This window comes from Siphateles boraxobius, unplaced genomic scaffold (genome assembly GCF_051911475.1).
Source record: "Siphateles boraxobius isolate OS27281-9 unplaced genomic scaffold, OSU_SipBor_1 6, whole genome shotgun sequence".
Classification (NCBI taxonomy): domain Eukaryota; kingdom Metazoa; phylum Chordata; class Actinopteri; order Cypriniformes; family Leuciscidae; genus Siphateles; species Siphateles boraxobius.
Window position 1 is genome coordinate 39,946,375 of NW_027509186.1, and position 27,583 is coordinate 39,973,957.

Sequence of the window (27,583 nt, forward strand, 5' to 3'; positions counted from 1 at the left end):
TCAAGTTCTCTCTCTCCAATGGGTACACACATTTACTCTACACTAACGTCAACATAGACATACCAAACACTAATCGGGCGGCCAGGGCAAAGCAGACAGTCCATCGGGCAGCCAGGGCGAAGCCGAAGACCCATTGGGCGGCCAGGGCGAAGCAGACGACCCATCGGGCGGCCAGGGCGAAGCAGAAGACCCACCGGGCGGCCAGGGCGGTGAATACCCCTCGGGCGGCCAGGGCGGTGAAGACCCCTCGGGCCGCCAGGGCGGTGAAGACCCCTCGGGCCGCCAGGGCGGTGAAGACCCCTCGGGCGGCCAGGGCGATGAAGTACCCCTCGGGCGGCCAGGGCGGTGAAGACCCCTCGGGCGGCCAGGGTGGTGAAGACCCCTCGGGCGGCCACGACGGTGGCTCAGGCTCAGGAACAGCAGACACCGGCTCAGGTACCGCAGACACCGGCTCAGGTACAGCAGACACCGGCTCAGGTACAGCAGACACCGGCTCAGGTACAGCAGACACCGGCTCAGGTACAGCAGACACCGGCTCAGGAACAGACACAAGAACTGTAACAGTCTCAAGAACAAACACAAACACAGAAACAAACACTGGCTCTGGAACAGGCGCTGGCTCTTGAACAGACATTGGCTCCAGCTCTGGAACAGGCCTTGGCTCTGCCTCCGGCTCTGGAACAGGCACTGGCTCTGTCTCCGGCTCTGGAACAGGCACTGGCTCTGCCTCCGGCTCTGGAACAGGCACTGGCTCTGCCTCCGGCTCTGGAACAGGCATTGGCTCTGCCTCTGGCTCTGGAACAAGCAATGGCTCTGCCTCCGGCTCTGGAACAGGCACTGGCTCTACCTCCGGCTCTGGAACAGGCACTGGCTCTGCCTCCGGCTCTGGAACGGGTACTGGCTCTGCCTCCGGCTCTGGAACGGGCACTGGCTCTACCTCCGGCTCTGGAACGGGCACTGGCTCTGCCTCCGGCTCTGGAACTGGCCCTGCCTCCGGCTCTGGAACGGGCACTGGCTCTGCCTCCAGCTCTGGAACAGCAGACACTGGCTCCGGCTCTGGAACAGGAGACACTGGCTCCGGCTCTGGAACAGCAGACACGGGCATGTCCAGGATCCGAACCAGACGCTCCAGATAGTCCGTATCCAGAGGCGTTGGCTTGTGTCTGGGCCGTAGAAAAGTGGCGGCCGTATTTCGGGTCGACACTTTACGCTCAGAACTGATCATTGTGCGCTCACTACACTGTTGGCAACCAAAGGCATTGGCCGGGCGGTTATGCAGGTCGCCCGGTGGTCGGCACGCTTGCTTTGCTACACATATGATGTCATCTACCGACCTGGAAGTCTTAATTGTGCTGCAGATTGTTTATCCAGGCTGCCACTACCGACAGGAAATGATAGTGCTGTGGAACCAGAAATGGTTGCTTTCGTTACTGGGCTGCCTACATTGTCTGCTGAGGATTTCATAGCTGCTTCGGAAGCCTGTCCAGAGTTAACCAAGCTGCGCTTGCGAATCGGGCAGGGCTGGCCGAAAAAATCCTGTGACCTGGATCCTGTTCTGGTGCCCTTCTTTCGTATTCGTGATGAACTGTGTGTGGATGGTGTGCTAGTGCGGGGAGGCGAACATCGTGTTCTTGTTCCTTCTACATTGCGCTGTAAAATGATACGCCTGGCACATGAGACACACCAAGGAATTGTCCAAGCGAGAATTATTCTGTTGGCCTCAGATGGATGCTCATGTGCAGTCGGCTGTTTCTTTCTGCTTAACGTGCCAACTGAATGACAAATCGGCTAAAACAGCACCGGCTCCTCTTCAGCCTGTCAGTCTGCCGTCTGAACCATGGCAGAAACTGGCGATCGATATCGTTGGACCTTTTGAGCGAGGACCTTCTGACTGCCGTTTTGCCATTTGTCTGGTGGATTATCATAGTAAGTGGCCTGAGGTAGCGTTTTCTCCTAATGTCACTGCTGAGGTGGTCACATCATTCCTCCAATCAGTTTTCAGTAGAGAGGGAAATCCACAGTGTGTTGTGACTGACAACGGGCCTCAATTTATCTCCAGTGTGTATGCAGCATTCTTAAAGGAGAGAGGAATAAGTCACATGCGTAGTAGCGTGTTTTATCCACAAGCCAATGGCGCTGTGGAGCGGTGGAATAGAGTCCTGAAAGAATGCATCCTTTCTGCGGAACAGATGGGGAAACCACGGAAACATGCAGTGACTGAGTTCTTGCAAAGCTACAGAGCTACCCCACACAGTACTACAGCCGTTTCACTTTCTGAGCTTCTTCATCATCGCAAAACACTACACTAAGCAGTCCGTTTGTCCCTGCGGGCTTTGGCTGGCGTTTCCAATTTATCTCATCCAGAAGAAAATGGGATAGCTGAAATTCGCGACAGCAATAGGACTCTCTATCTGTTTCCATAGGTGCACAGCGAGAGCACTGACACCACCAGTCCACCCCAGCTCAAGTCTGGCCGGGCTCAAGTCAGGTCTTGCTCCCCTGCTGCAGCAGCTGCTCCGGCCGCCTCTTGTTCCTCCATTTCCCACAACTTCGTCTCTGTATTGCGGCTTGTACAGGTAGCCGCGAGCATCTGATTCGCGCAGCAGATCTTGGAAATCCCCTTCTGTCATTTCAACTTCTAAACTAACGTTACCTTCCGCTATCATGATTAGCCTACTATACATTTACATTTATTAATTTAGCAGACGCTTTTATCCAAAGCGACTTACAAATGAGAACAATAGAAGCAGTTAAAATAACAGTAGGTCAACAATACGTAAGTGCTATAACCCCTTTGTTTAACTTTAGTGCATTTTCTTTTTTTTAAAAAATAGAATAGAAGAGAAGAGAAAGTGTTAGTACTACTGAATCAAGTGATGCCGAAAAAGATAAGTCTTCAGCAGTTTCTTGAAAGTGGCTACTGACTCAGAAGCTCTGGTTGAGTTAGGCAGATCATTCCACCAACAGGGAACAGTCATGGTAAAGGTCCGAGAAAGAGATTTTGTGCCTCTTTGAGATGGTACCACAAGACGACATTCGCTAGCAGATTGCAAGTTTCTGGATGGCACGTAAGTCTGAAGTAATGAGTTTAGGTAAGAGGGAGCAGTGCCAGTGGTTGTTCTGTAGGCAAACGTCAGTGCCTTGAATTTAATGCGAGCGGCAACTGGCAGCCAGTGCAATTTTGTGAGGAGAGGAGTGACGTGTGCTCTCTTTGGCTCATTAAAGACTACTCTGGCTGCAGCATTCTGGATCAATTGTAGAGGTTTGACAGAGCAAGCTGGAAGACCAGCCAGGAGAGCATTACAATAGTCCAGTCTGGATAAAACAAGTGCTTGGACAAGGAGTTGTGTAGCATGCTCTGTAAGGAAGGGCCTGATCCTCCTAATGTTGTGCAAGGCAAATCTGCAGGACCGGGCAGTTCTAGCAATGTGGTCTGTGAATTTCAACTGAATCATCAATTACAACCCCAAGGTTCCTAGCTGACCTTGATGGAGTTATGGATGACGAGCCTAGCTGAGTAGAGAAGTTGTGATGAAGTGTTGGGTTGGCCGGGACCACAAGTAGCTCTGTCTTCGCAAGGTTTAGTTGAAGGTGGTGGTCCTTCATCCAGCCAGAAATGTCTGTTAGGCAGGCTGAGATACGAGCAGCTACCGTTGGATCGTCAGGCTGGAATTAGAGGTAGAGTTGTGTGTCATCAGCGTAGCAATGATAGGAAAAGCCATGTTTCTGAATCACAGATCCTAGTGATGTTATGTAGATGGAGAAGAGGAGTGGTCCAAGCACTGAGCCCTGAGGCAGCCCCCAGTAGCTAGATGTTGGGTCTTAGATGCCACACCTCTCCACGACACCCTAAAGGACCTACCTGAGAGGTAAGACTCCAACCATTGGAGTGCAGTTCCCGAGATGCCCTTCATCTTTAGGATTGACAGGAGGATCTGGTGGTTAACTGTGTCAAAAGCAGCAGACAGATCCAGCAGGATGAGGACTGAGGATTTGCAAGCTGCTCTTGCCAGTCTCAGAGCTTCAATAACTGAGAGCAGGGCAGTCTCAGTTGAGTGTCCGCTTTTGAAACCAGACTGATTGTTGTCCAAGAGGTTGTTCTGTGTAAGAAAGGAGGAGATCTGGTTGAAAACAACTCGTTCAAGTGTTTTTGCAACAATACTATACAAACTTTATACACAGAGCAAGAGCCTGTTAGCTTAGCTTCTGCAGAAAGATGGCTGACACTATCATTACACTATGTGAGTGAGATCCCGCCCCATATGGGCGTGGTAAAAAACATGCGGAACTAGCTACTAGCACTGGGTGTAGTTTTAAGCCTCTGGCCCAAAAATACTTAGATGACGCAAAATGACAATTTTTGCGTCATCTGAGGATTTTTTCCAGACTAAAAAATCACAAATCTCTCATATCAGGGGGAAACGAGGCGGGGGAGTCGGAAGGGGGTTGGGGGCGTAGCACGGTAATTCGAAAATACTACTGGTTTTCTACTAATATAAAGTTAAAGGGATAGTTCGGCCAAAAATGATATTTAACCCATACATTTCTCACCCTCAAGCCGTTCAAGATGCAAATGTCAATCTTGTTTCAGACGAACACATTTTCAGTTATTTTAGAAAATGTCTTAGACCCTTCAGTGGATATAATGTGAAGCAATGGGGTCCACCTCCTTCAAGTCCCAAAATGTGCATACATCCTTCACAAAAGTAATCCATCCGGCTCCAGGGGGATAAACGAAGGCCTTCTGAGGGTAATCCGTGCGGTTTTGTCGTAAAAATATACATATTTAAAACTTTATAAATGAAAATAGGAGCATAGGAACCGTCGTGACGTAGAACGAACGCGCCAGCCCAGCCAGAGATCAGAGCAAAACAAAACTCCACTCAGGATTTCCGTGAAGAGTTATTTGATTTAGCTATACTTAAGTAAGTTTTTTATTAGGCTTAAAATGGTTCGGTCATGCATCTACCCTGGATGCTTAAACTTATTTAAAACTGTAAGGTTAAGCGCGCGCGGGCGTCAAAGGAAGATGCACAAGTAACATTTCACAGAATCCCAGTACATGATTCTGAGCGATTGCAGTTATGGCTGCTCGCTATTGGTTGGGATATAAATACACCAAAGCAAACACTCTTGCGATATCGGATGTGCAGTGAACATTTCAGCCTAGAAGATTACGAGGCAAAGATGGGAAATACAAAACGACTTCTGAAATCGTCAGCCCTGCCTGTACCTGTGCTACTTTTCCAGCAAAATCCGGTATGTATTGAGTACTCTGTACTGTTGGGTGTATTGTATTGTGTATTGATCACAATGCTACATGTAAGGAATAATGTATATGCAGCAGGTTGTTTATATAAGTCCATACAGTCTTGTATCACACTTTATGGACTTATTTCACGATAACAATCGTCTTTCTGATTACATCATAAGTAAGTTAAGGGACATTAAATATTGATTTAAAATATTTTATTTCCAAATTTGATCGAATACAGAGTTACGTTTTACTTAACGTTTTTAGATAAGACATGACGTTAAAATGTCATGGACACACTTTTTTGTTATATAAATATTAAATTTTTCTTTTAAAATGTAATCATGTATGATCTATTGTTGTAGGAAACACAAGGGGATCCTGTTGTTGCTACTCAATCAAGTCTCTGTTACACAGCTACACAAAAGGATGATGCGACAGATGTCCTTGGTGCATCAGCATTTTTTGTAGGTATTCCACAGTCAACTCCAGTCAAACATAGCAGCAAAGAAGAGAATGAAGGAATTGTGGCAGGACTCAAATTGATGCTTAAAAGTCCAGAATCAACTCCAAGTAGGACAGGTCCATCAACATCTGGGACATACATCGCCTTCCCCCCAATACGTTTATATCAGTCAGTAAGTACTCGTATGTGTTTTGTCATGCAATGTTTTGCCCAGTTGTCGTGTTGTTTGGATAATGTTGTCAAACAGTGGTTTATATAACTACTTTTACTTAAATTACTTTCACTTTAACTTCTACATGTATGTAAACATGTACGATTGCATTATGAAATGTTATAGGAAACACCAAGGGATCCTGCTGTACAGGCTCAGCCAAGTCTGCTTTGCACATCAACAGAAAAGGATCAGGAGAAAGTTGTTCTGGATGTATCAGCACTAGAGGGTGTTCCACAGTCAACTCCAGTAAAACATAGCAGCAAAGAAGAGAATCATGGAATTATGGCTGGACTCAAGTTCACGCTTAGAAGTCCAGAATCATTTGACAGTAGGACAGGTCCATCAACATCAGGGACATACATTGCCTTACCCCCCATACGTTTATATCAGTCGGTAAGTACTTACTAAGTGTTTTATCATGCAATTTTTTCTTACAAGTTATGATAGTTATGATTAGTTGTGATGTGGAAATATCTTAAAATTTTCTACAAATTACTTGAAAAATGTATCAATGTGTAGAATATAATAACGCGCGAATTTACACACTATTCTTATAATTAAAGATTGTGATTACAATTTACTGTCTGTTACGTAGGATCAGACATCACAGACTGAACCTCGTACCGCTAGATATCAGCATGCTTTCAATGCAATGTCCATCAGACAAGGACACAAGTTTTGTTCCTGCCAATTCGACATCATCTACATCAACTACAACTACAGAGGAAGATAGAGAAAATGAGAAGTTGAAGGGGAAAAAAAGGATTGTAAACGAATCAAATTTGATGAAGATGTTTAGAAGATGTCAGGATTGTGGGGCACAAATTACTGAAACCGAGAAAAAAGGCTCGGGGAGCCTTATCGAAGTGCGGTGGGAATGTGAGAACAAACATCAGGCCCGTTGGAGTTCATGTGAAGATGTTCGGGGAATCTTTAAACAATCTTCTGATTTCTGCAAGTGTCGTATTCAGTTGTGCAACTTATGTCAACTTTGCTGATTGGGCTGCACTGCTGAACTTACAGGTGCCAAAGAAAACCGCTTTCTATTCAATGCAGTCTTCATACCTCATTCCTGCAGTTGATGCAACTTACAAAGAAAAACAAGCAGGGATTCTGAATGATTTACAGAATCAAACTGCATTACAGAGTGAGGTGCATTTATCTGGGGATGGGAGATCAGACAGGTAAATGAGACACCTTTCTTACAATAATTAAAAGAAATATGAAAAACAAAACAATTATTGTTTCATCTTATGTTTTACCTGCTACAGCCCTGGTTTTTCTGCAAAATATAACACATATAGTCTTATGGATGACACAACGGATAAAATTGTACACTTTGAGTTGGTGCGGTGTACAATTATGTAATATTTTAATAAGTAAACACCACTAAGGGTAATATACTTAAATTAATGTACAAACTTACAAAATATTACACCCTAAGTGAAAACACTTTAAAGAATGATGAAACATGTTTCAACAATATAAAGAATATGTTTGTTGTATCTTTTTTTTTTTAGGTATCAGAAGCATCTAGCTCAACGGCCATGGAGCCTATTGGGTTTAAAAGAGGCCTAAATCAAATTTTGGAGAAAGGCATCAAAGTAGATGTGTTGACCACTGACAGATCACCATCCATAAGAAAGATCATGCGGGAGGATTATCCATTTATTCACCACGAGTTTGACATTTGGCATTTGGTGAAGGGTAAGAAATTGTGTCAGTTAAAATTTCATTTTGCAAATGAACAAGACTGTTTTTAATTTTCACAATTCGATTGGATGTGAAACTTTACTCAAGGATTACTTTTGGATGGGCTAGAACAGAGATGTCTCCATCCTGCCCTCAATCCTGACCAACAGAGACGGAAGAGGTGGATTATGAAAGAGTCTCATGCATACCATACGCTGGAGAAAATAGTTCTGGACAAAGGTATTCTGAAGGACCTGCAGCAAATGTCCCTGTTTAAGCATACATGTATGTTACACCAAAAAAACATTGTGTGTGTTTATGTTGAAAGTGATTACTTAGAACACCAGGCTAATTATGTTTCCTTATTTTACAGGAAAGTTTGAAGTTTTCCACTCCATGCTACTGAAGTACTGTCCGAAGAACTTGCACTTTCATTACTCTTCCATGTCTGCACGCACACAGCTTGCAATTATGGATCATAATGAAAACTTACATCGCAAACAGGCCACAACCACCTCTGGTGAGTAAAGAACATTACCACAACAAAAGTTTCACACAATAGTGAATTCCAAATTATGAAATGTAATGCAAAGTGCTTATTTGTATGAATGGGTCAGTAGTTTAACATTAGGCTAATAATATATTGCACAGTAACGTGTATGTCTTGTTTCTTTCTAGGAGTACAACGCTACAATGTTGTGTTTCCCAAGCACTCCAAGGAGTGGGTAGCTAAGAAACTGTTTGCATCAACTACACAAACATTTAAAGATGAACTGGTTAATTCTGGTAGTTCTGGAGTACCGTAGAAACCCAAACATTGCTGTTCCAGACGAGTCATCTAAAGTCACTGTTCCCACATTACCAGCAAATATTAGCCTGGTTAAAACCAGACCATTCTCAGTTGTCTGGCAAAGCTTCATAGACAAATCATTTCCAAAGGGGCGTCACCAACGGACGTAGCTCAAATCCCTCTGGGCGCAATTGGATAGACCTAAAACCAATCAGAGCGATGAAGGAGATAACGTATGCAGGGCGACGTTATAGAACAACGTTTGAATACGAGCAGACACTACTTGCTCTACATTTATTTAAAATTAACAGCAAGACAACTGGAAGTGAATGTGCTTTCCAGTATATAAATCACACACAGTAAACAAAAACTTAACAAAAAAAACTTTGCAATGAACTTTGCAATTTAGACGCGCAAACTGGGTGCCGGTGTGGTGAGACGTACATGCTCGGGCAGATTAGGCTTGAATTCGTTCATCCTCGGATGCTGCGCCGCGCTCGCTGTTACAAAAAACCTGTGCACACAAGCAAGCGAAATGGGGTCTTGCCGGTCTTGCGCACCGAACGCGTCATTTTTGCGCACCTTCGCGCTCGTGCGGACGCGTCGAGTATAAACAAGGCTTTACTCCGTGTCAGCGCGCGCTCTGATCGGTAAAGGGGCACAGACCTCTCCCGAATCATATCCAGCAGTAGCAACCTCCGATCACACCACTAACTCCGCCTCCGTTTCCCTCGTAAGCTGATATTAGTATTTAAACATTCTCTATGATGAATGTTTGTGAAAAAAATATTTTAATAACATGGTTTTGGCGGTTATAGAGTTATAATGACGGTGTTCAACTATAACCGTCACACATAGTTCCACGGCGCCATCCATCTTTGTAAATGTACAAAATCTGCTTCACCGTCGCTGTGCTGTCGTCATCGTCTAAAGCCCGCCCCAACGTTTCTGATTGGTGCCGCGATTTCGACGGATTAGAAATGGACTTCAATGAGATCTTTGCCAGACTAACTTTCAGAGCAAATCTAAATTTGCCGGAAGTTGTCTGGGTTTTCCCAGGCTAAGCAAATATTGCACGAAAGCCAAAACCTGCCAAAGAAGATGCTATTTCAAAGCACCAGTCAAGATTTTCCAAGTAAAGCCTCTGCAATGCTTTACATAGACTCTTGTGCCTTAGTGGGACTAAAATATTATTTTTTTCACGGTTTAATTTCTTTTTTAGTTTCAAATTCTACTTTATCTAACATTTCATTGTTTTGTTATTTATGTCATGTTACAGAACAGTTGTCTTGAAGGAAAAGCATTGATGTGATAATAGCAACACAATTTAGAAATTAAAAATCAGTAACGTTTCTTTGTTGATAAAAGTATGAGTATTATAATTTATTTAGAAACTACAAACACGATACTGAAAATTTGTACAAATTGTACTTATAAAAAAATGTTGTTTACCAGTTAAACACAAAATAATCGTGGTTGAATCAAACATTACAGGAAACAGAGTACATGAAGTATACTGTATATATTTATTCAAGAAAAATAATGTAGTAGGTAGCAGACTTCTTCACTACATCATGCCCAAGGCATCATCTACTTCTCTGAAACCCACATCCAGACTGGGATGCGTATTTTTCCCTTATTGCTTGAACAACACAGGAGGGAAGAACCTTACGGTTGCCTCTTCCAAGTTTTTCCCTTTTCAGCATCCATTCAAGCACAACTCGGTATGCTACCAGGCGAAGTTGACTGTAAAATAAATGCAATTTATGAATAACATAGATCAGCCGGACCTCTAATAACATTTACACAAAACGAAACTTACTCCACGTTAGTCTGCCCCCGGTTCCTTCAGGCATTGGACGACGTCTCCAGTTTATATGAGGTAAACGGAAGATAACTTCAAGAACACTTTGGCTCAACAAAGGCGGAAAGCCATCATCTTCTGTAACACAGTTGGACTCAATCATCTCAACAGCGGCATCAATGGCTTCCAAAGGTGGCATTCCAGTATTCCATTCATGGCAGCAAACACTCTCGACCTCTGTTGGCATGGGCTCGCATCTCCTGCATGAGCACCACCATGTCTCCCGGACTCTCTGTCTACTCGAGGCTGTTAACGTTAGTTGTGCCACTGCTAATGCAGCCTCCTCCATATTCCTGAGTTCTTCATCGCTGTACTCCGGTTCAAAAAGATAGGGCTGTGGCAAAAATTCAATATCCTCTTCTCTAATATCAAAATCCTCCGACATTTTCTTTTAAATACGCTAAATCAAATAACTCTTCACGGAAATCCTGAGTGGAGTTTTGTTTTGCTCTGCTCTCTGGCTGCGCTGGCGCGTTCGTTCTACGTCACGACGGTTCCTACGCTACGTCATACCTCGTACACCGACTTCCATCACCCGTGAACGTGCGTCGATCATTGCCGGAAGTCAGATATTTTCATTTATAAAGTTTTAAATATGTATATTTTTACGACAAAACCGCACGGATTACCCTCAGAAGGCCTTCGTTTATCCCCCTGGAGCCGGATGGATTACTTTTGTGAAGGATGTATGCACATTTTGGGACTTGAAGGAGGTGGACCCCATTGCTTCACATTATATCCACTGAAGGGTCTAAGACATTTTCTAAAATAACTGAAACAAGATTGACATATGCATCTCGAACGGCTTGAGGGTGAGTAATGCATGGGTTAAATATCATTTTTGGCCGAACTATCCCTTTAATTCTAGATCCTGAAGTATCCCTTTAATTGCGTCATTATATTGTGTAGTGCACCTTAACTATATTTTAAATACACTAGAAGCAATTATGAAAATAGATATAAAGTTGTATTAAAGTACCAATCAAGTTGTTCCAAAAAAATCACTCTTAATGCATTGTATTTCAACTTAATATATGATACATTTGAAATAAATTACACTTAATGTGCATTCATTGCGCCGAAAACATTGCATCTAATTCACACTCAAGTGTATTTTAACTGACATTAAAGTATATTTCAAATCACATTAATTGCGTGTCATTATATTGTGTAGTGCACTTAAACTATATTTTAAATACACTAGAAGCAATTATTAAAGTAGATATAAAGTTGTATTAAAGTCCCACTTACTGTAAGTTGTTCCAAAAAATCACTCTTAATGGCAACTTATTTTATTTTAACTTAATATATGATACATTTGAAATTAATTACACTTAATGTGCATTCAGTGCACCGAAAACATTGCATTTAATTCACACATTAGTGTATACCTTTAAAGTATATTATTTGTGGAGTAAGTACACTTTATAAAAGTACAATAAAGCACTAGCGGCGCCAGGAATTTGATTGTAGGTGGGCCTCCAGAAAACTGGATGGGCCAGTTAAAATAAGCAAAAAAAAAAAAAAAAAACCGGTTCCCCTTCATCTCCGTTTCAGCGCTTTTCTGCGGCACTGAGTACAGCGACTCAGTAGCCTACCTGTGTGGCTCTTGTGTCGCTGTCCTCAGCTCAGTGCAGTAACGTTAGCCTAGCTGGGGGGTCGCACACTGGACAAGAAGCGCAGCGCTGTGCCGCGTCGCGTCTAGGACAACTCGAGGTATCGCACACTGGACGCGCACTTTCTCAGTTTATGGCCAGCAATACTGTTATGTATAATGTAAGGACATTATGGAATTAAGATAATGTCTGTACTATGTTATGATTGCACTGTACAATTAAATACAATCGTTGCTGACTTTGCAGTCTGAACACTTTACCTCAGAGCGTCCGTTAACTGAATGAATTGAGAATATCAGCTAAAAATACGATAACATCAGCAATTTTCATTCAAGCAGCTGATTTCTGTAAATGAATATAAAACTAAATGTATATTGCAGCACAGAGTGAAGTCAGTATACATTAATGACGATTTGAGACAAATACATTTAAGTTTAATATAAAACTAATGGCGCTCTGTGGCGCGGCAGGATTTTGAACAAGGTCAAAAGCTTTCCTCGGGCTGCTTATTGGATGAACTGCTAGAATGAAAATCACTCACTACTCACTAAAGGCTCGGGTCAAAATTGGCGGGCCCGGACCCAATGGTAGCGCCGTGGGTGCAATAAAGTGCACTTTTTTTCACAAGGGAATAAATGACACATGCAGCATCGTAGTTATGTTTTCAATTAGTAAGTCATGAAATTACCAAAGATTACCAATAAATTACGTAACTGGTAGGGGAGAACGGGGCACAACGTAACACTTTTTGACTTTCTCAGTTTGTGTAAATCTACTTAGAGTTTAGAGTATTTATTTTTCCCCACATTAATTTCCAACATGTCTAGTACAATTATGTGGCTTTGTGTTATTAATACAGTGTAGGGCTGTCGCTTTTGTGAAAAAATCCTGTTCAATTTTTGAGACATATGTGTTCATTGAATCGATTGTAAAATCGATTTTTCCATGTCTAAAGACGTTTCCATTTTCAACACCAAATATTGGCAAATCCACGTACAACTAACAGGCATTAGGGCGAACGTAAAGAGGGCGCTTGAGACGCGCACAAGTCAGCAATATTTCTGATGATTTATTGATGTTTTTTGCACAATGACAAACAGGAGTGCAACATTCAAGGATTGAAATTAACACCCGCCAAATTCGGATAAAAATTAACTTTGGCGGGTAACGCTGTCATATCACGAGCCAATTTGGCGTGTTTCTATGTTTACTCACTTTGCTGGGGAAGTTCGTGTAAGCCAAATCTGCGTGGATTTAGCGCAAATACGCAACTCATGAGTCCTCATGATATATTAAATACAGCGTATTGCGCAGAATCTGCGCATTTCTGGCTTGCTTGAACACACACGTCACTAAGCAACAAATAACGGCGCGCTTGTATAGCGAATATTAAAAAGCATTTGGTTAACAGAAAAGACATTGTTATTTTCCAACATCCTACATGTTCTGTGTACTGTATTGATCTGTCCACCTAAAATACATTTTTGGTTAAAAAAAGGCAGTTAAAATCGATTCCCTATTTTCGTTTTCGAAACTTGTGTTGGTTGGTCCGATCGATTGTGCACTCGATTTTCGAACGTAAAGTGACAGCCCTAATACAGTGTTTACTTTTTTCTTGATTTACCCCGAAAGAATGGAAGTGAAATGTGACAACATGCCCCATACGTGGGGTACATTGTAACGTGAGGGGCAGATTGTAACATGACCATATATGACAGCTTTAAATGTTATCTGATCTAATCAAAAAAATATACAAGTCAAACCAAAATATTTTCTCAATAAAATACAATTATTAACTTTTTAATATAAAATAATGGCATTTTTAATAATTAAAAATAAACTAATTTTTGAGTTTGACAACAAACACACCGGAAAACACAGCTATACAGCATAGTTCAAAACATAATAATACTTATTAATTTCTGAACATTGACTCTCAGTCTTTATTTACATTTTTCTCATGTTTTCTCAATAGAATTCATAAAAGAATAGCATAGTTCTAATAGGGGCACATTGTAACGCAGTGTTACAACATGCCCCAGCTGCACAACTGTGATTTAAACCCTGCTAGTGTCTTCTGCTAGTTAGCGAAGCATTAAAGAACAATACAAACTGTTAAATAACATATTGGAGATTCAAATAAGATCAGATTTGTCTAATTTTATCTAAACACAAAAAATAGAGATGAAAAATTAACATTAGTTAGAAATGTACTTTTGCTATGGTTAAATGTTTGTTCAGTGATATCTTACAAAGACTTCTGAATTTTTGCGCAATTTTTTCTCTATGTAGTGTTGATATGGCAACTAGTAAATACACTAATTTTCGTCATGCTGGCATGTGTGGAAGTATTTAAAACAAGTGTGTTACAACTAGCCCAGCGTTACGTTGTGCCCCGTGCTCCCCTACATCATGTGTTAACTGGGAAGGATTTGCATGCAGGAAGGATGTTCATTCTATTCATTAGAAGCAGTTTCCATATGTTTCATTAATTGTTCATGTTAGTGGTTAAAGTTCATGAGTTTAACCACTTTTACAGTAGGTTTGTTCCTGTCTTTGCCCCTCCACCACATTCACCCAGCGGTTGTTTTACCTTTGCTGCAGCTTCGTGCCCTGTTCCACCCAGCGGCTGGTCCACCTCTGCTGCTGCCTCCAGCCTTGCTCCATCCAGCACCTGTTCCACCTCTGCAGCTGCCTCCTGCCCTGCTCCACCCAGTGGCTGTTCCACCTCTGCAGCTGCCTCCTACCCTGCTCCACCCAGTGGCTGTTCCACCTCTGCAGCTGCCTCCTGCCCTGCTCCACCCAGTGGCTGTTCCACCTTTACTGCTACCTCCTGCCTTGCTCCACCCATTGGTTGTTCCACCTCTGTCCCACCCAGCGACTGTTCCACCTCTGCTGCTGCCTCCTACCCTGCCCCACCCAGTGGCTGTTCCACCTCTGCTGCTGCCTCCTACCCTGCTCCACCCAGTGTCTGTTCCACCTCTGCTGCTGCCTCCTACCCTGCCCCACCCAGTGGCTGTTCCACCTCTGCTGCTGCCTCCTACCCTGCTCCACCCAGTGGCTGTTCCACCTCTGCTGCTGCCTCCTACCCTGCCCCACCCAGTGGCTGTTCCACCTCTGCTGCTGCCTCCTACCCTGCTCCACCCAGTGGCTTTTCCACCTCTGCTGCTGCCTCCTACCCTGCTCCACCCAGTGGCTTTTCCACCTCTGCTGCTGCCTCCTGCCTTGCTCATCCCATTGGCTTTTCCACCTCTGCTGCTGCATCCTCAATCAATCAATACATTTTAATTTATAAAGCGCTTTACAACAACCAGAGTTGATCAAAGCGCTGGACAGAGACAAAAAGTACAGGACAAAAAAATAAAGAAGTGAAATAAAAGATAATACAATAAAATAAAATACAACACATCTATAAAATCACTATGCTAATCAGTTATCCATCAATTGTCAAAAGCCGAACTAAAGAGATGGTGCTTCAGCCCGGCCTTGAACAGGGGCAGGTCCATGATGGAGCGTAATTCCAGGGGCAGAGCGTTCCAGAGTTTCGGCCCCGCTACCGCAAAGGCACGATCACCCCACTTTTTGCACCTGGACCCTGGGACCACCAGCAGATGTTGTTCAGAAGAGCGCAGGGCTCTGCTGGGCTGATAAAGGGTCAGCGTATTACACAGATGAAGAGGTGCAAGACCATGGATGGAGCAAAAAACGAACAGTAGGATCTTAAACTGGATTCTGAACTCGACTGGGAGCCAGTGGAGAGAGTGCAGGACAGGAGTGATGTGGTCATGTTTACAGGTGTTGGTAAGAAGTCTGGCCGCTGCATTCTGCACAAGGTGTAGACGGTGCAGAGAGGCCTGATTTAACCCGATGTAGACAGCATTGCAGTAGTCCAAGCGTGAACTAATAAAAGCGTGGATTGTTTTCTCGAAGTCACAACCGCTGAGGAATGGTTTGACCTTGGCCAGCCGACGAAGCTGGAAGAAACTTGCCCTGATCACAGAGTCTACCTGTTTATCGAGCTTCAGACTACTGTCCAAAATCACCCCAAGATTCCTGACTACAGAACTGAGGTGGGTGGTCAGGGGTGCAAGATCAGGAGCTGCCTTTGTTGAACTAGAGGCATCAAATAGGATAAATTCAGTCTTTGATTCATTTAGACAGAGCAAATTTTGTGACTGCCAATGTTTAATGTCATCCAGACATGTCTGAATGGACTGTGTGTCTGGGGAGTTCTGGGCAACTGGCAGATAGATTTGTACGTCGTCTGCATACAGATGGAAAGATACATTATGTCGGGATATCACAGAACCTAAGGGGAGCATGTACAAAGAAAATAGAACAGGGCCGAGGATGGAACCCTGTGGCACACCAGAAGAAAATTGGGCTGGAGAAGAAGAGAGATCATTGATCATCAAATAAAAAGTTATATCTGCAAGATAGGACTTGAACCACTGCAGCACGGGTCCATGAAGGCCCACCTGCTGGGCCAGACGGATCAGGAGGATAGAATGGTCCACCGTATCAAATGCTGCAGTAAGGTACAGCATTACCAACAGCACAGTTTTTTTAGCATCCTAAGATAGCAGGTGTCATTCTGCACTTTTAACAGTGCAGATTCTGTGCTGTGGGGTGCTCTGAAACCGGATTGAAATTTTTCAAAAATGTGGTTTTGATCTAAGAATGATTGAAGTAGTATGAAGACGAGCTTTTCTAGAACTTTAGAGAGAAAAGACGGATGGGACACAGGTCTGAAATTTTAGAGAACTGATGGATCAAGATTAGGTTTTTTGATTAATGGCCTGACCACAGCCTGCCTAAAAACAGTTGAGACAGACCCTGAGCTAAGGCTGGCGTTAAGAAAAGAGAGAAGACATGGTCCTACTGTGTCAAAAACCTGTTTAAGCACTCTAGATGGAACAATGCCCAGGGAACAGTTGGTAGATCTCAGCTTCTGGACAACTTTGGAGAGCTGAAAGAGTGACACTGGCTCAAACACCTCAAAAACAGCAGGAGGAGAAGGAGGTAATAGGTGCACATATGAACCAGCAACTATACTGCTGTTTACACTCTGTCTAACTGAGGCCAACTTGTCAATAAAGTATTGGAGAAACTCGTCACAGGTTGATTTAGATACATTTTCAAACACGTTAACAGATAGATTCGTAACAGACTGAATTGTACTAAACAATACTTTTTGCCTTTTTTATGTAAAGGCTGAGAGCTGTGTTCATTTTTCTTCCCTTTGCCACATCATATCTCTGTGAGATGGGCTTTTCAGCTGTTGCTTCATTGAAAACAAAGTACAGATCTCAGCTGAACATTGAGCATGACTTTTGAGAAATTGGGGAATGCAAAACAGGCTCATTGCAGTCACTAATGTAGGGATAAATAGACCTGTCCTGCCAAATGGATTTCTATTCTTTTCTTTTTTTGACAGATTGCAAAGTGGCACTTTTATTTCTTTTCTATTTTTGAACTTGATACAAATGTTGACACAGCTGCACTTTTATCTTCTCTATTTTTTAATTACATGCAAGTTATGACACAGCTGCACTTTTATTTTCTTTATTTTTGAACTTGCTGTTATTTGATGTAGATTGTTTGATTTAGATACAACTTGTTACTATGCTGATACTACTTGTTACTTCAATAAATTGGAACATTTTAAGCATTGTGTTGGGGCGATGGGGGCAGGTGAAGCTTGAGAATTCCCCCTTGTCCAAAGTGGGGAATGACCAAAAAAGTTTGAGTACCACTGATATAATCCATCAGAAAGAAAAACGGAATACATAGTATTGGGATATAGTAATATGCATCTTGCTTTTGCACTGGCAGACATATTGAAGCACAAGTTGTAGAGCATAAGTATGTGTTCCTCAAGAGCTTATATTTTGTGTGTCAAGCTCCTGAAATTTGCCGACGACACCACTGTCATCGGTCTCATCCGAAATGGTGACGAGTCTGCTTACAGACTGGAGGTTGAACAGCTGGCTGTCTGGTGCATTTATAACAACCTTGAGCTGAACACGCTCAAAACAGTGGAGATGATCGTGGACTTCAGGAGGAACAGACCAGCACTCCCCCCATTCACCATCATGAACAGAACTGTGGAAGCAGTGGAGTCATTCAGGTTCCTGGGCACTATCATGCAAGACACTTAACCCCTAGTGCAAGACACTTAACCCCTAGTTGCTCCAGAGGCGTGCGACCTCTGAAACATAGCAATTTTAAGTCGCTTTGGATAAAAGCGTCAGCTAAATGAATAAATGAATAAATGTAAATCATCTCTCAGGACCTGAAGTGGGACAATCACAAAGCCCAGCAGAGACTGTACTTCCTTCACCAGCTGAGGAAGTTCAACTTGCCACAGGAGCTGCTGATTCAGTTCTACTCAGCTGTCATCGAGTCTGTCTTATGCACTTCCATCTTAGATAGATAGATAGATAGATAGATAGATAGATAGATAGATAGATAGATAGATAGATAGATAGATAGATAGATAGACAGATATATATATATATATATATATATATATAGATAGATAGATAGATAGATAGATAGATAGATAGATAGATAGATAGACAGATATAGATAGATAGATAGATAGATAGATAGATAGACAGATAGATAGATAGATAGATAGATAGATAGATAGATAGATAGATAGATAGATAGATAGATAGATAGATAGATAGATATTTACTGTTGTTTCCGTTTCCCCAAAATGCCACTTCACATTATTTCACTTTGTGTTGTTTTGTACATTTTATTTTTGGTGGCTCTACCAACTTTTTGTATTAACAAAAAACTACATGATCTGTAAGTCGACAACATATGTTTTTAGATTACTTCAACTCATCAAAATAATGATACAACATGCAACTTATTTAAGTCAGTTTAATGTAATTTGTTGAAATGACTTGCTGTTTGTACTAACATTTAAGGCTGATTTTTTTACTGTGTAGACTGTTTTTTAAAAGCCTTACATGTATACTATTTATTCATTCTTATTATGTATGTGTATGTTATTTGTGTGTGAACCATATTTGTAAAAAAAATTATTTGGATCTCAAAACCAAACATACACACACTTAGTCGCAGCTTAATGACCATGGTAAAATGTCCCAGTTGAGAATCACTGAGAAAACTTTAGCTGGACAATAACTTTATTCTAGAGCTGCTGTAAAGCCAAAACAATCTGTTACTATACTTTTCTATTATTACTGTAAAGCTGCTTTGAAACAATCTATATTGTTAAAAGTGCTATATATATGAAGGTGACCTGCCTGACCTAATTTAATATTCACTATATTATTTCCTGATTGTACAAGAGTCATTTGCTGTAGTTAGAAAATAATAAAAGCTGTAAAATGCTGAGTTGTTTCTTTCCTCTTGATTTTAAGATGGCATAAAATGCCATTAAACTGCTGTATTAAGTTGCAAGTGTGTGCAAATAATGTATTTTTAGTGTTGAGAGTTTTTTTGTTGTTGTTGTAACTGTTCCGATTCTGAAACAATTAACTATTGGCTAAATGTTTTTTTTTTGTGCAAAATAATATTTTGCATAATGTATATCATGTTTATTTTGTGGTGCTTGACAGAAGGAACATGTATATATATTTTGTTTATGAATAATATATGAATAATATTTTGAGTTCGTTCTGTGAGTGACGTCATTTGTAATGGACCGGGCCCGCGCGCTCTCCGTTAGAACAGCCCGTGACTGGAGAGAGTCTGTCAGGTAAGTCTCTGCGTTAAAGAGTGAAAATATGCTGTATTAAGTTAAGTTTCAGGTTTCTGTTAATTATGGAAGTGTAAAAAAACGGAAAAAAGTTTGTGTATGCGCTTTTCCGCCAACAGTTTGATGTATTTTTGGAGTTTTATTAACGCACGGGTTTGTTTTGCCGCCTGCGCGCCGTTTTCCTTGTTAATAAAACATACATATTCTCCACCTATATTTTTTGTGGATTGAGTGTGTGGAAATGTCGTTTAGTCTAGAAAATGTATGTAGCTTTCATTGGGATGTTAAAATGTATATTTATATCCATGTAGCCTATTAGATGCCTTGCAATTATATTATATAGCTATTTGTCTTTTCTCATAGATGCTTAAGCTGAAAGACAGTGAATCTGAATGCGTGTGTGTTTATTGTGTGTCCTCTGTCAATAAAATGCAGATGTGGTTAATTTGTGTTGCTAGTTGAAATCTGCTATATGTTTAACTTTACAAGACAACAAAAGTTGACAACCTCTTTTTCTGTAATTTGATTTACAAAGAAAGTTCAAATATAGAAACATTTATGATTTGAATCACCAGATTCTCTTGTTAAATTCTGTCGTTACCTTCTACACAAAACATTATTTAAAAAAAAAAACGAGGCTTATTTTACTAATTGTTTAGATTATTTTAAATGCATGATGATCACTGGCTGTTTGACTTAGTTTATATATAGTGTATTGCAGTCGTGGAAAGAGTACTAACAAATTGTACTTAAGTAAAAGTATTGCTACTTAAGTAATAATTTACTTGAGTACAAGAAGAAGTACTGAAAAATATATGACTCAACTAAGAGTAAATAAGTAGTTTACTTAAAAACTACTCAAGCAACTATGTTACAAAGTACTTAAGTATTATTTTTCCATTTTTACACAAAATGGGGAGATGATAGCGAAATGGAGCGCTAAACACTCACATGACATCGGTTTCATTCATACTGGAAGCCCAGTACTGATTCATCCCTCACGCAGAAAGTTCACAAGTGAGATTCATAGAAGTATTAAACTATATAAAGGAAATGCCTTTTATAATAACATGCAAATAGGGACGTTTTGACTGAAAATGAAGACAAACACATGATAGCCATACTATATCTGTGTTCATCAAGCTACTCGGGTATTTTCATAAGAATGATTTTTGTCTTTAAAGCAACACTATGTCGTTTTTGCGGTTTTTGCTCTCGGGGTCCCCCTACAGTTGGGAAACAGTTTTGTCTTCTACTACTGTCGTAAAATCTGTCATGGTTAAACCAGGCGATACACGTGTGCATTTGTTGACAAGCTGATACTGTCTTGAGTTCTCGCTGGCAGACTGCCAGCGTTGCGTGTGAAATGTCTTCATCCCAGGTACATTGGCATATATTTCAGCATGTCATATGAATATAATTTCATGTGTTTTATTTTTTTCAAACGTCAAAAGATCGCGTAGCTCACGTTTACAAGCCAGTGTCATTATAGTAGCCTATTGTCTACTGTTTTATATAACAGATATGCTAATTCAAGTCAATGTTTGTGTGGTAGGTAATAGCCATATATCGTAAATATTTTAATATCAAGCTACCATAGGATGAATCTGCAAATTTGAAAATCGATTTGCATTATTATAGCCTGAGGCAAGACACTTTAACCAGAAAAATAAATAAACAAACATGATTATCAGCCTGCAGACATTAGGATAGTAATCCTGAAAGATTATTTATTATAACCATCGTAAATTAGCATGTTAGTGTAGCTACCAGATTAAAATCCCTGTTACGAGCATATTGCACTGAATTAGGTGGGGACTGGGAGGAAGGTCTGTCCTGGTTAATGCTTTCAGCTAGAGAAGTTACACAGGAGAGCTTGGGGTTTTCCCCGAATGAGCTTGTGTTTGCGCATAAAGTACGGGGTCCGTTAGGAGCATTGGCAGATGGTTGGAAAGATGTTGAACGTCCTGTAAACTTGATAGATTTTGTTAATGGGTTTCGACATCGCCTTTATACAGCTGGGATGTTGGCGAAAACAAATTTGGCGTCATCTCAGGAGAAAATGAAATCGTGGTATGATCGGCATGCTGAGTTACGCACGTTTAGCCAGGAAGACCAGGTGTTGGCTCTGTTTCCTGTAATCAGTTGTCCATTTCAGGCTAAGTTTGCAGGACCTTATACGATTGTAAAGAAGGTGGCAGAGCAAAATTACGTTATTGCAACTCCGGAGCGTAGGAAAAGTACACAGCTCTGTCATGTAAATTTACTAAAACCTTATTTTACTGGTGTACTTGAGCCTGCTGCGTGTAGTGGTCCTCATACAGTAGTCCAAGCTCAGGTGGCGTGTGTCGCGGTCTCTACAGGTTCAGCTAAAACAGACGGCAGAGACATTGAAAAAAATTTGGATGAGGTGGAAGAAATGTCTATAGGTGGTTTTAACAATTCACAGACTTTGATTGAACTGGAAATATTGTTTGCTCATTTGCTGGTGGCACGTGCGGAGCAGTTGACAGAATTAATTAATCATATTTCTTGTTTATTTTCTGATTCCCCGACGTGCACTGATTTGATAGAACATGACATTGAGGTGGATGTTGAGAAGCCCATAAAGCAGAGATTTTATCGGGTAAAAATGGATAAACAAAAGCAAATGGAGGAGCAGTTAAAATATATGTTGGAAAATAACATTGCTGAACCTAGTTTTCTAGCTGGGCTTCTCCCTGTATACTTGTTCCTAAGTCGGATGGTACAATGCGCCACTGGACTGAACCCTAAGAACCCTGAACACGTTTTGTCATAAAAGCCGGTATTGTCCACTGTCAAGGCATCGCGAGTTCATGTTTTACAGCAGAAACCGACAAGCAGTAGCACCCTTGTTGGTGAACACAACACGATATGTCCGTTTTAGCGACTCAGCGCGCAGTGTTCATGTCAGATATCACTTCGAAAAGATGCGCTATAAGAGGAGTTTCATCAAAGCTGACTAAAAGTGATTGAGGATGGATAATTTCATTGAACTTTGATTTCCCGTGATTTCTTCTTCGGGGCGTAAAAATAAAATAAAAGCTGAAACCTTTTCACGGAAACTTACTAAAGCAGCACGTTTAGTGTTGAGGGAAAAGTAGTGTGTGTACGTTAATCACAACAGCAAAGTTTGTCAGGCGTCTGTGTCATCTGAGGAGATTAACGTTACAAAGATTAACTGAGTGTTGTATTATGTATCATAACAATTACTTGGTTTTGTTTAACTCTGTAACATGAAATGTGGAGTTATCTGCTTCTGCAAAAAAAAAAAAAAACTTTAAATATATTAAAAAAACCTTTCAATTAACTTAAATTGTGTATTTTTTGAAGTTATTATTAATGAAAACAACCCAGCTACAGTTTGATATTACTTGGAATGCACCAAAAAATTTTTTTTTGCAAATTACCTCTTCTGTTGTAAATGTCCCAATTGGGAGAGGGCATGCAATTTTCAAAGGGTTTAATTAAACGTTCATGTTATATATTTTGGTTGCATTTGTGAGTTAATAAAAACGTAACTGGTTGTGTGAACATAATATCTAAATATTGATTAATCGATCGATTTGGCCCTGAATCGAATCGTAATCGTATCGCAGATTTTTTTGAGGTATCGGCAAATATCGTATCGCTGGCTGAGAGAATCGATATCGTATCGTGATGAACTGTCTGATTTACACCCCAATTGTTTTGTTTATTGGTTTAATTCTGGTTTCTCTTTCTAATAAACCTTGCATTGGGTTAGTCACTCAATTAATTATCTTGTTCTTCGTTCCCACCCTTCTAAATTATGTTGCATTGATAATGAGTCTTCACAGACTAAGAACTGTTTAGTTGTGCTATCTTACAATCAATATATAGTAAATTTAAGGTGTTTCTGATGTAACGGTTAACTTGAAGTGGCGATGAGGTCAAAAAATGTATGGAGGAAGTCTTAAAAAAGATCTTAAAATGCATTAAATCCTGTAATTCCTGTATATATAATCTTGTGCAGCAGTTTTCATTCAAATTTGGACAATTAACAAGAGGATGACAAAACTAACCTTTGGTACATCAAAAATATGATATTTGATAAACAGATCTCAATTGTTTTTCGGCATTAAATCAGGGTTCACTTCATTATTCGCATTTTATCCTTCTTGAACTCATTCTAACAACTTAATATGTTTTAATGTTTCAGACCCGTTGGAAGTGAAAGAGCAAAGACAAGAACTGAAGTTAAAGGTGATGATGCTGTAATTTGTTTCAGCCTCTTGACACCAATAAAATTAGCTCAATGTGCCAATTTACAGAAGATCTCAGACATCACCATAATGAATGAGCTGAAAACAGGGAACTTTTGGAGACAAAGAGACTTTTCAGCAGCAGTTAAACATGATGGCCCTGTACTTTTTAAATGCAGATTGGATAAACACACAGTGATCACAGTTCACACCAGCAGTGAAGCTCCTCTCACAACAATTCACCAATAAATACTGGGAATATTCCCATCATCCTACAAGAGAATGACAAACTCCAGGAGTAGCAGCTGAAATCTGTGTGACTGTTAAAGATGGAGTTTATTAAAGAGGAGATTGAAGACATGAGTGATCCAGAACCATCCAGAATAAAACATGAAGATACTGAGGAACAAATAGGTTGGTGTCCATTCTTGATTCTTCATTGTTGATTTTTTTTTTTTTTTTGATAGATGTGAATTAATAAGCAGTATATGGGTGATAAATGATGAAATGTATCTAAATCATAACCTTGTATATAGCAGTTGTCAAACATATTTTAACTATATTAACAAGTGATTGACAGAACAAAAAGTGAAAGATCTGATCTCTGCTGCTTTCTGCTATTAAATAAGGGTTCACTTGAACTGATTCTAACTGTATTTCTGTGTATTTTAGACCAGGTGAGAGTGAAAGAGCAAAGACAAGAACTGAATGAAGAGGAGGAGGAACATTGTAACTTTAAAATTCAAAGAACAAAATCCAAAAAGACGCACACCTGCACTCAGTGTGGAAACAGTTTCACACACAAAGGAAACCTTAACAGACACGTGAGAGTTCACACTGGAGAGAAACCGTATACATGCACTCAGTGTGTAAAGAGTTTTTCTCATGCATCAGGTCTCAGTTATCATCTGCACATTCACTCTGGAGAAAGGCCATTTACCTGTGATCAGTGTGGTAAAGATTTTATTTCATCAGCACATCTAAAAGTTCACCTGAAAGTTCATTCAGATGAGAAGCCTTATGTGTGTTCTCTCTGTGGAAAGAGTTTTTCAAGGCTGGACAGTTTTAAACTGCATCAGAAAACACACAATGAAGTGAGAGATCATGTGTGTTGTGACTGTGGGAAGAGCTTTACTACATCTGCCTATCTGAAAGAGCATCAACAAATTCATACTGGAGAAAAACCTTACAAGTGCTCATATTGTGACAAGAGTTTCACTCAGTCTGGATCTCTGAAAAGACACAAGCGAGTTCATACTGGAGAGAAGCTGTACGACTGTACTCAGTGTGAGAAGAGTTTCACCCGATCAAATAATCTAGTGAATCATATTAAAAAGCATCGTTCTCTGTCACAGTGAGCGAATGTTTTGTTAGATTCACAAAGTAAATGTGTAGTTAGTTAACTAATAAACTAGTGTTTAACATAAAAGAAGCCATCTGACTCACATGTAGATATGTCGTAAGAGGTCGTCATAATGAGCAACATTTCATTTTCATGTCGAAAGAGTGAAAGAGTCCAAATATGAAGTTGCTTCCAAAAGAGTGGAGATTGCATTCAAAGAAACAACAACAAACATAATTCTATGTTTTTATGATGTGAGGGTTTTATTTTGAAAGACTAGCATGAAAGCTATTGAGACTTTTGTCAAACTCATTTTTTTTTTTTTAAAGCAACTTTGAAAAACGTCTTTTCCTGATTCAGTATCTGCGGTCAGAGATGTTGTTAAACTAAATGTCAGTGTCATTATTATAATGTTTTTTTCATAACTTGTCATGAAATAAAAAGTCTCTCAGCTTAGGAATACACACTTTCCTGTCTTGTCACTGTTGTCAGACGTTATAATGCATATACGGTGTGCGCTGTATATCATTATTTCATTATAAATAATAATAAATTAATAAATAGATGACGCACGGAGTGTCATAGTTATGTTGTCAATTAGTAAGTCATGAAATTAACAAAAAGTACCAATAAATTACGTAACTGGTCGTGTGTTAACTGGGAAGGATCTGCGTGCAGGAATGATGTTCATTCTATTCATCAGAAGAAGTTTCCTTATGTTTCATTAATAGTTCATGTTAGTATTGTGTATTTACTGTTGTTTCTGTTTCCCCAAAATGCCACTTCACATTATTTCACTTTGTTATTTTGTACATTTTATTTTTGGTGGCTCTACCAACTTTTTTGTATTAAAGGCACACTATGCAGGATTTTCGTTTTTGTCAAACAGCGACCCCTAGAGTCGCTGTAGAGTACTTGTATTTAACGTTACTGTCGTAAATAGCACTCACACAGAGCGTATTTGCACTCTGCACTATGCCTCTGTGCTTTATACTAAAAAAGTAGCCTACCGCGTTAGGCTTACCTGAGCCTAAATGCCTGATGACAAGTTACATGTACGTCGCATTAGTTCGTAACAATTTCCGTTATGATGTTGTTAGACATTATTATTGCAATTTATCATAATAGTTTGCAAATTGCGCACATTTACACTATTTACAACGTGTAGGCTTATTTATGTCCTGATAATTATGTGAGATATTGACAACTGTTCTCATGATAATCGCAGGAATCAACGCATTTTGTGAAGGCTTGATTGTGTTTGTGGGGTTCACTGTAACGTGTTCATGCTTCGTTTTTTAAAAATTGCTTTTTATTCATATATTTTACCTTTATTCTACACTGCTCTGCCCCTCCTTGTAAAAACGGTCGGATGGTTAACTGGTTCTATGAAGCCAGTCCCTCAAAACGTACTCGGTTACTAACGTAACCTTGGTTCTCTCTAGAGAGGGAACGAGTACTGCGTAATATCTTACGCTATGGGGAAAACCTCTTTTCCACGAGATATTGAAGCCAAAAATTATCTTTAATTTTGAATTAACGTAAAACGCGTTGCGGCAGCATGCAGACATAGGCAAGGCGGCTCGCGTGCCTATTGGGAGACCTGCGGCAACAGCAGCAGCCTATGGAGAGAGGCCCTGCGTGACGCCATATCCAATGGGGCGCTTTGCGCCACTACGTCACGTCTCGCCAAAATAGGCGTGGCCTTGACCTATAAATATAGCTCGACAGGCTGAATCAAACTGGATTTCATCGCCAAAGCGAACCAGAGCATGTTGTAAGCACGGCAAGATACGCAGTACTCGCTCCCTCTCTAGAGAGAACCGAGGTTACGTTAGTAACCGAGTACGTTCTCTTACGAGAGTTTCTCTCGTACTGCGTAATATCTTACGCTATGGGGAACACAGTGTAAAACACTGTGCGTACTCGGATCCGACACCAAAGTCCCAAGGGCAGTAACCCGGGGCTCATATAGTGCATAATCACCATAGTCTCTCAGAGAGTCGGAGAAGAGAGGCTGTAAGCATCATTCCCCATAAATAACATCCTACAGGAGGTAATCATGTTAACAGTGTACCACGCAGTCAGGGTGAACAGCGTTCAGCCTGAACTGGGTAGCAGTATGTGTCTATCAACACCCATGGAGCTGTTCTATCGATCAGTGAACGATGCACAAGCAAAATTCAGCCTTTTGAGCCGGAGTAACGGGGCAGATAGAGCTGATTACTAGACCGACAGAACCTTAGCCTGTAAGGCGGGAACCTCTAGGTTATAAAACCTTATAAATGTAGACGGCGAGGCCCAGACTGCAGCCGTACAGATATCCTGCAAGGTAATCCCGCTAGACACCCAAAGGACAC

The 27,583-nt window shown here is 40.8% G+C and overlaps 2 protein-coding genes across 2 annotated transcripts in view; both read left to right on the forward strand.

The window, feature by feature from the left end:
• LOC143715491 (uncharacterized) overlaps nucleotides 1-27,583 on the forward strand; it is a 659,702-nt gene that overhangs the window by 463,122 nt on the left and 168,997 nt on the right. The window lies entirely within an intron of this gene.
• LOC143715462 (uncharacterized) lies at nucleotides 24,077-25,685 on the forward strand. The gene is made up of 2 exons (XM_077207288.1): nucleotides 24,077-24,295; nucleotides 24,554-25,685. The coding sequence occupies exons 1-2, from the start codon at nucleotides 24,211-24,213 to the stop codon at nucleotides 25,237-25,239; spliced, it is 771 nt and encodes a 256-aa protein (XP_077063403.1). The 5' UTR covers nucleotides 24,077-24,210; the 3' UTR covers nucleotides 25,240-25,685.